Source organism: Anolis sagrei, chromosome 5 (genome assembly GCF_037176765.1).
Source record: "Anolis sagrei isolate rAnoSag1 chromosome 5, rAnoSag1.mat, whole genome shotgun sequence".
Taxonomy (NCBI): Eukaryota; Metazoa; Chordata; class Lepidosauria; order Squamata; family Dactyloidae; genus Anolis; species Anolis sagrei.
Genome location: NC_090025.1, coordinates 12154705 through 12167879, shown reverse-complemented (window position 1 = coordinate 12167879; position 13175 = coordinate 12154705). Strand labels below are relative to the sequence as shown.

The following is a 13175-nucleotide window of genomic DNA, read 5'->3' as shown; positions in this document are numbered from 1 at the left end:
ACATTCAAACCCAGAAGCCTGCGGAACAGCGCATCTGATCACGGCGATGGATTGCCGAAAGACTACTGCGACCCCTCCTCCCCGCTCCCCTTGTCTGGCCTGCTGATGCACTCCAAAACCTGGTGGGCATAGCTGAGAGAGATTTACTCCCCCTAGCTCGTCCAGCCAGGTCTCGGTGATGCATGCCAGATCCGCCCTCTCATCCAGGATCAAGTCCTGGATGGCCGCAGTCTTACCATTAACGGATCTGGCATTAATCAGCAGGACCTTAAGACCAAGGGGACTGCCATGGAGCCTACCACTACCTACCTTCTCCAGGGTCGCAAAGACTCTGTTGCGCTTCTCCCTGGGATATCGGTGACCCGCTATTCTCCTCCCCCACACGACTTGAATGGCACCCCCTTCCTCCGGAACCCTCCCCCCCCCCCCCCACATGGCCGGGATCTGTAACTAGTCAGCTCTCAGAGGAAGAAGTCGGGCTGGGGAATAATCTCCCTTGGGCGTTGGGTAGGGATGTTTCTGATGATGAGGTAGATAGTGAAACATCAAGGGAGCTGAGTGGACTGAATAAGGGAAGTGTTCTCGAGCGAAGGAGTGTAGCTGGTTGAGTGGGGGCGACCGGGACAGATGGGGTCTCAAAATGATACGAACCAGGAGGGGGGGCCCTAACCGGTGAGCTAGTTGTGGATACACGGGGACCTGTGTATCTATGATTCTATGAGGCAACCACAAGCTGATCCTTACTGTATGTATCTTTTGAGTTCCTGGCCACTGCACCGGGACCAGTGGTATCGATGAAAAGCAGCTTGCACCAACGGAGCCATGACACTCCCCATTGCAGTCTCATCCCCACACCTGTTCCCTTGTCCATCGTGTTCCATTCCTAACCTGAAACCAAAGACCAACAAATGGAAATTAGCATGGCAATAAGGGGTGAGAAATATTTCGTTCTCTAGATTTCAGCTTCCATAAGATCCAGTCAGCAGGGACAGTGATAAGGATTCTGGTGTAAAATTACATCTATTTCCCATTATATTGACTAGTTGAGCTAGAAGATAATAAGCCTCTTTAAAGATTGTATACATTCATACCATATCAGTCAATGGGTTTGAGCTACTTGGATTTTACAGACCCAAATTTATCTATAGATCTCCATGCCCTCACAGTGATGATAAACAAAAAACTAAGAATCAGGTTTACTACAACATAGAGGGTATGGAGCTCTACAACAGGCTGAAATCGACAGTTTTCAGTTCTGGTTTTTTTATTATTATTTCTGAATAAGTGTGACTCAACCTGTACCTATTTTCTAGTAAGACTTACACATGTCCAGTTTCATGGGCAACCACAAATGCTGAAGAAAACCCATCTTCATGGTTAAGAGTACAGCTTCTGACAGGATGACACATGCCTGTTACTGGCGCATACCCTGTTGACAGAGTGAAAGGTTGGCATTTAAAAGCAAGCAAAAGCATCCTCATATTTGTTTATATGCCTATCTGAAAAAAATCAAGACTTTGAAGAACAGATTTTGTAGACAATGTTTATAGGCTCAGAAGGAGACACTCTTTGAGAAAAAATGCTTGTTTTCCGTTCTTTCACAGGAAGCTGCCATATACTAAATCATATGAGGGTTGAATGAAAAGTAATGCCTCCACCTTCATAACTCAACAGATGGCAGTACTGGTATGCAGTAGGTACTGGCTTGTTCAGTAGACTCTCCTCTACAGTTCCCTTTTGCAGGAAGCCTTAGCATTGAATTGTTGTGTTGTTAAAGTGTGAAGTATGAAATGCTGTGCAGATGGTCAGTCAATGCAATTTAAACAACGTGCAGTTATTGAATTCTTGACAGCAGAAGGTGTCACCCCAAAGGAGATTTATCAGAGAATGCAAGGTGTTTATGGTGATTGTGTTGACATGAGTACTGTGCATCGTTGAGCAAGTAAGTTTAAAGATGTTGAGGTGACAACTTCTGCTGTCAAAAATTAAATAACTGCACGTTGCTTAAGTCACATTGACCGACCGTCTGCACAGGGTTCCATATTTCACACTTTAACAACACAACTGTTCAATGCTAAGGCTTCCCACCAAAATGGAACTGTAGAGGAGAGTCTACTGAACAAGCCGGTACCTGCCACATACAAGTACTGCCATCTGTTGACGAGTTATGAAGGTGGAGGCATTAGGTAAAGGTTGTCCCCTGACATTAAGCATTACTTTTCATTTAATTCAACCCTTGTACTATTGAACTAACTAAATCTTGCACATACTAAGGTACAATGGTTTTCTAGGCCTTCCAAGAAGGGTTTTCTCACCAACTTTGCCTAGAATACTGAGGATTGTACCTGGGACCTTTTGTATACAAAGCCATAGCTCATTCCTCAAGACATTTCTTTAGCTTGCTCCTGTGTAACAATAAATTGCATGTTTAATCCTGTCAATTAAGCACTGACAGCTACAGTCCCATTTAAATTTCTATCATTCCAGTGTTTTGGCTGCATTTAATTTCTCCACCTCTCTCTTGCTTTGCCTCTTCTCTTCTGTTTACTTCAGTTGTGCCAAACTGAGTTTGAAGTGCAAAAAAGGGGAGAGGAGAGGAAGCAATGGAATCGTGCCCTTCCCTGTAGCAGAATGAAGCAAAAGTAGGTAAGCATGTGTTACATTTTAATCAAAACTACCTTGCATCCCAGCTGGCCCAAAATCTTGCCTGGTTAGAAATATGGCATGATCATGATGCTCTGAATGACCAGGGTCTGTTTTTTGTTGCTGATATGCCCAACGGCATACGTTCTCCAGGCTCCTTGATGGATTTCCCCGTTCAATAAGGCTGATCGACTAAGAAAGAATGTAAAATATAAATCAGAACAGAAACAAAAAGAATGCTTTAGATTTTCTTCTGATCACTTTAACTGCAGTGCCAACCCTGAAGTCTGTCCCACTAGAGAATTCAGGGTTGGCAGGAATGAGCAATACGAGATACCTGTTTCAGGCAGTAGCTGTTGGGGAGCACTGGATGCAGTAGCATTGCCCTCTTCCAGATGTTGATGGATAGCAGTACATGTGAAAAAGATCTTGGAGTCCTCGTGGACAACAAGTTAAACATGAGCCAACAATATCATGTCGTGGCTTTAAAAGCCAATGGGATTTTGGCCTGCATAAATAGGAGTATAATGTCTAGATTCAGAGAAGTCACGCTACCCCTCTATTCTGCCTTAGTCAGACCACACCTGGAATACTGTGTCCAGTTCTGAAGGGAGATGTTAACTCTAAGCTGGAATGTGTCCAGAGAAAGACGACTAAAATGATCAAGGGTCTGGAGAACAAGCCCTATAAGGAGCGGCTTAAGGAGCTGGGCATGTTTAGCCTGAAGAAGAGAAGGCTGAGAGGAGACATGATGAGAGCCATGTATCAAGTGGTGAGGGGAATTCATAGGGAGGAGGGTGCAAGCTTATCTTCTGCTGCCCCAGAGACTAGGACGCAATGGAACAATAGCTTCAAACTACAGGAAAGGAGATTCCACCTGAACATTAGGAAGAACTTCCTAACTTTGAGAACTGTTCAGCAATGGAACTCTCTGCTCCAGAGTGTGTTGGAGGCTCCTTCTTTGGAGGCTTTTAAACAGAGACTGTATGGCCATCTGTTTGGGATGCTTTGAATGTGATTTTTCTGCTTCTTGGCAAGGGGGTTGGACAGAATGGTCTATGAGGTTTCTTCCAACTCAATGATTCTATGATTCCATCTTCTAAACTTCCTCACCATTATGGAGTAGAGCTATGGAAAATGAAATCTAGCAACACCTAGAGCAGCGGTTTCCAACCTTTGGTCCTCTAGGTCTTTTGGACTTCAGCTTCCACAATTCCTAACAGTGGATAAGCTGGCTGGGATTTCTGGAAATTGAAGTCCAAAAAACAAAAACAAAAACTGGAGTACTAAAGGTTGGGAACCACTGATTTAGACCATATGCTACTCCAAGTGGTAGACCAGTGCTACCCCATGAGCCATTGGCTGCTGATCCTGATGGATTTTCTGAAAGAAAGAAACACTTGTACACAATGAGTACAAATATAATGCTGGTCCCTGGAATTGCTGTTGCTCACTCTGATAGCCTAAGAAGTAGTGATCTAGGCTTGGGTAACAACGGAAAAATTTGTTTCTAAACTCATTTCGTTTTTAGGGGTCCATCGCATTTCGTTTTTTTTAAAAAATCTGAAATTTTCCTTTAAAAAAATTTGAAATTTACAAAATTTCGTAAAATTACGAATCAATTAGTTAATGGCGGACGCGATTGCGCAATATGCTAAAAAACCCTTCAAATGGGACAGGGGGAACTTCTGAAGCTTCCCTCTCCCTCTGTTGTTGACTTTTGGTGTGATAATTTATTTTTTATCACTGATAAAACAAACAACAACTATAAAACTTGCACCAGACATACGGAAATAATTATGAAACAAATTCGAAACAATTTCGAAACAATTTCAAAACAATTTTGAACCAATTATGAAACAATACGAAATAAATTGGAAAAATTGTTTCGATTTTTAATTACTCCTCACAGTAGTCCTGCATGGCTCAATATTCGATCGTAAGCTAATTTAAATACGAATTAATAACGAATTATGAAATTAACGAACGAAACCGCCCAAGCCTAATCTAGAGGGTTGCACTTTGCCTATTCCTACTCTTGCATCTGATAAATTGCATCACATATGTTAATATCAGAGCACAGAAAAGTTGCTTCTTGGACCACAGCTCCCAGAATTTCCTAGCATGCAACAATAACTAGAGGATTATGGAAGTCTCAGTTCTAGAAGTGAATTTCTTTTGGTTGACATCATGATGCATCTGTCCTCCTTCTGCCAGTGACAACTGATAATAATAGGCAAGTTGTGGTGGTGTGACTTTCAAGCTGTTCGAGATTATATACAGAATCAGCCATTCCTCTGTCTCCAGACTTTTCATCCTGCTTGTTAACATTGTATATTAGAAACATTGCCGAAACCATTATCTCCAGTGTTTATATTCTTTATCAGGCTAATGAGCTTGGAAACCTTTTCCCTATAGGAGACACTACATACACACCAAATGCCTAGTGAGTAAAACAGCTGCTCAGCCAGGAAAACTGGAACCATGCAGCTGTGTTTTGCTTACATTCTCAACTGTTAGGGAGGGAAATGCACCAGTCTTGAAAGATAAATCTGAGGGCAACGCCACAGACACATGGTCTATGAGCATCTGCTCGACAGGAATGAACCATGACATATATAAACAAGGGTTGCATGTTCAAATGCAAAGGCAGTAAATATTTATGAGCATTTAAGGATATCAATGAAGTGGCCCTTTTACCTACTCAAAATGTTTTATTAAAGAAGGTAACAAAGGAATAATTACCTACCACACACAGGGAGTAATCCGAAACCCACAGAGCAATTTAAGTGGGGCCATGCAAGTGTGCTCTTGTATCATTTGCAGAAATAAACATTTCAGCGTTTCAGGCTTCGGAATCTAGATACCGATAGCCATGGAATTTAATTCTCTTACAACCTATAAAGCATAGTCATCCATGGCTTTTGGCTTATTTTTCTTCATCTGATATGTACAGATTTGTATTGTCGAAGGCTTTCATGGCCGGAATCACTGGGTTGTTGTAGGTTTTTTCGGGCTGTATGGCCATGGTCTAGAGGCATTCTCTCCTGACGTTTCGCCTGCATCTATGGCAAGCATCCTCAGAGGTAGTGAGGTCACTATCTCACTACCTCTGAGGATGCTTGCCATAGATGCAGGCGAAACATCAGGAGAGAATGCCTCTAGACCATGGCCATACTTCCCGAAAAAACCTACAGCAACCCATGTACAATTTTTTAAAAAAGATATGAACAGCTCCTTACATGACATATTGGAACAGAAGTTAACAACTGTGAATTCCAAACTATTTCGGGACTACAAACCCTATCATCCTTAGCCAACATAGTTTATGGAGAAGTACTGTAGGAGATAATCCAAAAATGGACTTCCATTACCCAGTCAATCAGTAGATATTTTTGGTAGGATTCTACGTAAGTAATGAAGATGATTCCAGCCATAAGAAGTTTTGATAACATGAATCGGGAACTCTGGTGTCATATCTAATTTGAATGAAAAAGAACGTCATCACAGAATGGACTTAGTGTCACTGTTTTGTTCTTGTTGGGGATGTAACATGCCTTTAACACTGCACCCGGTAAGAGCAATTGGAATGAAAAAGGAGAGAGAGGGACCATTCACCTGGTTTATTTACCTTGGCATAGCCCAACATCATCATGCGAACCAAGACTACATTTATATGGACCCCCAAGGATTCATCATGGTAAATTTCATTCACCTAAGAAAAAGAAAGCAGGGAAGGTGAATGAAAGCAAGAAGCATAAAATAGTACAGGTAAAGGTTTTCCATGACATTAAGTCTAGTCATGTCAGACTCTGGGGGGTGGTGCTCATCTCCATTTCTAGGCCGAAGAGCCAGTGTTGTTCGTAGACATGTCCATGTGGCCAGCATGACTGCGTGGAGTGGTGTTACCTTTCCACACAAGCGGTACCTATTGATCTACTCGCATTTGCATGTTTTTGAACTGCTAGGTTGGCAGAAGCTGGGGCTAACAACGGGAGCTCATCCCGTTCCATGGATTTGAACCACGACCTTCTGGTCAGCAAGTTCTGCAGCTTAACAGTTCAACCTGTTGTTCAACAACCCTTACATTTGTATGTAGGGAAGCATTTTCAGTAGCTCAGTGGTTTAACAGTTGCACTACCAGGAAGCATGTACAACCATAAATAGAGGCTGAGTGTCCCTTGTCCAAATTATTGGGGCTATGAAGCATATTCCTGTATAGCTTGCATTCTATTTCTCTACAGCTTACTAGTCCAAACATATCTCCCTCTATGTTCCACCTTGTAGTTAAAGATCAACCTGGAGGCCCTGCTCTTGGTCCCACCAGCTTCGCAAATGTGCCTGGTGGGGACGAGGGACAGGGCCTACTCGGTGGTGACCCCCTGCCTGTGGAATTTGCTCCCCAGTGAGATCAGGTCGACTTCATCCCTCCTTTCCTTTAGGAAGAAACTGAAATCATGATTTTGGAACCAGGCTTTTGGCCAGCAGGTATGACAACATTTTGGATGTCGAACTGGACTACATGACTGTGATAATAATGGAAATGGCTACATGATTGTGATAATAATGTTTTCACTGTTTTTTAACCTATTGTTTTATTTATTGTTTTATATTGGTATTATATTTGTCATATCTGTTGTGGCATCGAATTGTTGCCAGTGTAAGCCACTCTGAGTCCCCCCTCCAGGAGTTGAGAAGCATGGGGTAGAAATGTTGCAAATAAATAAATAATAAATAAATGTTTTGGATTTCAGGTTTACCTGTGTTTGCACATATGAACTTAGTAAGGTAAAACAGTTGCTTCCAAATGCATAGAAGGCATTTTGATCCTATTTATGCTGCCCTCTCGGCTTCTTTCAGCCCAGGGGAGGGTGTTCTTACAATGGGAAGTGACCCAGAAGTCACTCATTACATGCTAGAGCTAGTTCAAGTGGAGAGACTCTTTTGGTACAGACTCCTTTGTCCTCTTCAGAATTTCTTGGATACTATTGATTTCCCTAAAGCAAACAGATTGTTGCTGTCTTTGAGACGCTTCAGGGTAAGGTGCTTTTGAAATGTCCCTGGGAAAAAAAATCAACAGAGGTCATCTTTTCAAAAGGCAGACAGATCGATTTCCCAGCTTTGCTCACAAAGCACTTTTCACGGAGACAGCCAGGGTTGTAAATGAGACCAGATATTGGCAAATAAAAAGGCTTCGGTCCCAAGGGGCTATTCACCACAAGAACATGACAATTAGCTTTTTTTTTTTTAACAAAAAGCAAAATTAAAGTATGAGGATGGATTTACAAGTCATACAACATGTAGCAATGAATATCAATTATTTGGAGGGCATCACCATGTGGAAGGAGATGAATAACTCTAGTGATGTTCCTGCCAGTTTCATGAGATCTCACATTGCTTCAATATGAGTCACAGAAGGGCATTGTCCTGCCCACCTGGCTGTTTTCTACCCACTTGGTCAGATGATCATCTAGTAAGGAAGACTCATTTGAGAAGGCTGAGAGGAGATATGATAGCCATGTATAAATATGTGAGAGGAAGCCACGGGGAGGAGGGAGCAAGCTTGTTTTCTGCTTCCTTGGAGACTAGGACGCGGAACAATGGCTTCAAACTACAAGAGAGGAGATTCCATCTGAACATTAGGAAGAACTTCCTGACTGTGAGAGCCGTTCAGCAGTGGAACTCTCTGCCCCGGAGTGTGGTGGAGGCTCCTTCTTTGGAGGCTTTTAAGCAGAGGCTGGATGGCCATTTGTCAGGGGTGATTTGAATGCAATATTCCTGCTTCTTGGCAGGGGGTTGGACTGGATGGCCCATGAGGTCTCTTCCAACTCTTTGATTCTATGATTCTATGATTCTATGATTGACTCAACACACCCATCCAGGTTAGGTATGAACAAGGGCACTATACATGAGATTTCATGAACATTTCTTATGAGCATTGCTCATTTATCTAGAAGATTACATATGCAAGGTTTATATGACATCAGAAAGACATCAGAAATGTATTATTGTTATTATTATTGTTGTTGTTGTTGTTGTTGTTGTTGTTGTGTCAGGAGCGACTTGAGAAACTGCAAGTTGCTTCTGGTGTGAGAGAATTGGCTGTCTGCAAGGACGTTGCCCAGGGGACGCCCGGATGATTTGATGTTTTTATCATCCTTGTGGGAGGCTTCCCTCATGTCCCCGCATGAGGAGCTGGAGCTGCTTGAGGGAGCTCATCCGCCTCTCCCCGGATTCGAACCTGTAACCTGTTGGTCTTCAGTCCTGCTGGCACAGGGGTTTAACCCACTGCGCCACCGGGGGCTCCTATTATTATTATTATTATTATTATTATTGACACAAAAGTGCAGTATGTCACAGCAAACGAGATCTATTATTATATTTATTTATATCATGTTTTCTCCCCTATTTGCCAGTTATCAATCAGTCTGATGGCCATCATTTTGGGTTTTTTTTATGTTTAACTGCAACCCAGCTTTTGCACTTTCTCTTTCGCCTTGGTTAGAAGGCTCCTGAAATCCTCTTTATTTGGCCATCAAAGTGGTATCATCTGCATATGTTTCTTCCAGCAATTTAAGCCAATGGTTATACTACCACAAATCATCAAGAGGATTTCAATGTGTTACAAGTAAGGCCCTCTTCTTAAAAACAAGGGCAAATTACATTATATTTCAAAGCAATGTAATGATGTAATGAGTAATGACTTCTACTTACTGTTAAAGTGTTCTATTCAAAGATTTTTAATTTTCCATGTTATTTTCTCATTAACTCCAAGGGCCCTTCCACACAGCCATATAACCCAGAATATCAAGGAAGAAAATCCCACAATATCTGCTTTTAATTGGGCTATCTCTATACACATTGCCATTTATCCCAGTACAAAGCAGAAAATGTGGGCTTTTATTTAGTTGCGTGGAAGGGACCCTAGACTTCCACAAAAGTCGTGAAAAACCAACGAGGAACAAAAAAAGGACATTTACTAACATGGTAACAAGAAATAAAAACTATGCATTTTTCCAAAACTTATTTCAAAATGAAACTTTCAAAAACTACTTATGTGAGGACTGCCTTTTGCTTCTAATAGATAAGCTAAATAAAAATATGATTTAAAGAAAAATTGACAATGTTCATTGTGGATCAGAGCTCCTGCAACATCATTTACTAATCCCATAAACAGATGTCGGATAAGGAAGCCTTGAATAAATATTTACACACATCTGATAAACAAAGGCAGAGAAATAGCACTCACTATATTCATTAAGGTGAGGAGATAGTTCTGCACATGTTCTTTGCCGTGGAATCGGACCACAGAGTCATCCACGCCCAGGAGCACTTCAATATTATAGTCATTTTCTCCAGCATGCCTACGTTGTCTCAATGTCTCATTCAGTTGCTGCTCTATACTGGTGTAAGTGGAGTCCAGACTGCTCCGGCCTCGAAGATCAGATTCTGAGGAGTTAGAAAAATTATTATTATTATTATTATTATTATTATTATTCGATTATTTCTACCCCGCCCTTCTCAACCCCCAAGAGGGGACTCAGGGTGGCTTACAACTGGCACAATTTGATGCCACATTCAACAAATTAAAAATATAATAATTATAAATAGTTAAAACATTCAAATAATACAATAACAACTAAAAAGAAAAGCCAATCTAGTGGCCAACGTTCACCGAGTTCTAAAATCGGTAAGTCCATTCAGCATTATCATTGTCATTATCATAATCCTTTCCAAACTCTGGTCATCATTGCCTTGTCGGTCTGCCAGATTACCCAAAGGCCTGGTCCCATATCCATGTTTTCAACTTCTTTCTGAAGGAGAGGAGGGATGTCGATGACCTAATTTCCCCGGGGAGTGAATTCCACAGGCGAGGGGCCACCACCGGGAAGGCCCTGTCCCTCGTCCCTACCAGTCTCACTTGTGATAAAGGTGGAGCTGAGAGCAGGGCCTCCCCAGAAGATCTTAAACTCCAAGATGGGATGTAGAAGGAGATACGTTCGGACAGGTACGCTGGGCTGGAGCCGTATAGGGTTCTATAGGTCAAGACAAGCACTTTGAATTGTGCTCAGAACTGGATCGGCAGCCAGTGGAGCTGACATAACAGAGGGGTGGTATGCTCCCTGTATGACACTCCGGTGAGTAATCTGGCTGCCGCCCGTTGGACTAACTGAAGTTTCCGAACAGTCTTCAAAGGCAACCCCTCGTAGAGTGCGTTGCAGTAATCTATTCGGGATGTAACAAGAGCGTGGACCACTGTGGCAGTAGAGAATGTTGACAGTAGAGAATGACTCCCTTATCTATGGATTCAGTATCTATGGATTCACTTACCCCATGCTCCAAATAATATTATTTCCTTGAAGAGTTTGTGGACTCTCTAGGTCAGGGGTCCTCAAACTATGGCCCGGGGACCGGATACGGCCCTCCGAGGTCATTTACCCGGCCCTTGCTCAGGGTCAACCTAAATCTGAAATGACTTGAAAGCAAACAACAACAACAATCCTATCTCATCAGCCAAAAGCAGGCCCACACTTCCCATTGAAATACTAATAAGTTTATATTTGTTAAAATTGTTCTTCATTTTAATTATTGTATTGTTTCTAAGTGTTTTTTTTAACTACAAATAAGATATGTGCAGTGTGCATAGGAATTCATTCAATTTTTTTTCAAAGTATAATCCAGCCCTCCAACACTTTGAAGGACTGTGACTGTTTAAAAAGTTTGAGGACCCATGCTCTAGGTCCTATACTGTGATTCTATGATATGCTTCCAGCCAAAATATAGTTAAAATAAAGGGGTTGCTATTATCTGCAGTTTTGGGTTTCCATGGAGGGTCTTAGAATGTATTTTATTGTGTCAGGAGCAACCAGACATTTGTATTACATTTTTAACAAAGCAAAACAAACAAACAAACAAAACACAAAGTTTGCAAGCTTGGTAATTGAGTAAATGTCCTTTGACCAGTATCTGGCCACTTGGAGTGCCTCTGGTGTTGCTGCAAGGAGGTCCTCCATTGTGCATGTGGCAGGGCTCAGGTTGCATTGCAGCAGGTCATCAGTGGTTTGCTCTTCTCCACACTCGCATGTCGAGGATTCCACTTTGTAGCCCCATTTCTTAAGATTGGCTCTGCATCTCGTGGTGCCAGAGTGCAGTCTGTTCAGCGCCTTCCAAGTCACCCAGTTTTCTGCATGCCCAGGGGGGAGTCTCTCATTTGGTATCAGCCATTGATTGAGGTTCTGGGTTTGAGCCTGCCACTTTTGGACTCTTGCTTGCTGGGGTGTGCCAGCGAGTGTCTCTGTACATCTTAGAAAACTATTTCTTGATTTAAGTCATTGACGTGCTGGCTGATACCCAAACAAGGGATGGCCGGAGATGTCTCTGCCTTGGTCCTTTCACTATTGGCTGCTACTTCCCGGTGGATGTCAGGTGGTGCAATACCGGCTAGGCAGTGTAGTTTCTCCAGTGGTGTAGGGCGCAGACACCCGTGATAATGCGGCATGTCTCATTGAGAGCCACATCCACTGTTTTAGTGTGGGGTTTTTTTCATGTTTTTTTCCAATTATAATCCGGCCCTCCAACAGTTTGAGGGACTGTGACCTGGCCCTCTGTTTAAAAAGTTTGAGGACCCCTGGTGTAAAGTGTAGAGGTCTGAGTATTAAACTACAACTCTGGAGAATATTTATTATTTATTATTTATTAATTGCAAACATTTGTACCTCTTCCTTCTCAATTCCCTGCTGCACTAAGGATAATTCACATACTCTCAGCTCCAGAAAGCCTCATGATAGGTTTGACTTAGGTTGCCATAAGTTGGAAACAACTTAAGACACACAAGACAGAGACTTGAGAGAGAGAGAGTTTGCATCTTTCTGTCTATCTGTCTGTCTATCTATCTATCTATCTATCTATCATTCATTCATTCTATATTATATTAATTATTTTTCCAATATTTGTTGGCACAGCCCTTTTCTTCAAATATGTATTTGTACAGCCCCACAAAGAAGTGCAAAGGAAATTAATATTTCAAAATAAACTCCTTTATTTTAATGCAAGTTGCCACTTTGCCACTTTTTAAGCATTGAGAATGATACCCAAACCGTTTGTGCCAATTTAGCATTTTACACCATACCAGGTGATCATCACTTCAAGCTGACAAAGTACTCGCGGGAGCCCTTCATAGCTGAACACACTCCTGATTCTTTCAGTATGCCACAGCACACACAATTGGCATCATAGAAACCCCAGTTGGAAATAATCTTTTCTGTCTGCTTACTGAATTTCATTTCAGTGACTTTAACTTGCAAAAAAATAAAAAAGATATTTCAATTTCTGCTAATTTAGCAGGAGGCTTTTTAGTCAGGTTGACAAAAACCTCCATGGCTGGGTTAAATTGAAGGTTCCTTCACATCGGATTTGCATAGGGATGGGAAAACCGCACTCCTCGAAACCTCATCTTTCCTTCTCCCCATTCACATCTGTCATCGTTTTTGCAAAGATGATGCAACTCTTTCAAGCAAAGGCACTTTCATATC

At 42.0% G+C, this 13175-nt stretch overlaps 1 protein-coding gene across 1 annotated transcript in view; it reads right to left on the bottom strand.

Annotated features, from left to right (window-relative positions):
• ADAMTS3 (ADAM metallopeptidase with thrombospondin type 1 motif 3) overlaps nucleotides 1-13175 on the bottom strand; it is a 175325-nt gene that overhangs the window by 44214 nt on the left and 117936 nt on the right. Inside the window, exons 5-9 of the mRNA XM_060779409.2 lie at nucleotides 9893-10092; nucleotides 6275-6358; nucleotides 2679-2835; nucleotides 1324-1429; nucleotides 745-888 (exon numbers count right to left, since the gene is read on the bottom strand). Coding sequence (XP_060635392.2) covers nucleotides 745-888; nucleotides 1324-1429; nucleotides 2679-2835; nucleotides 6275-6358; nucleotides 9893-10092 — 691 coding nt within the window. The remainder of the gene's footprint in view (nucleotides 1-744; nucleotides 889-1323; nucleotides 1430-2678; nucleotides 2836-6274; nucleotides 6359-9892; nucleotides 10093-13175) is intronic.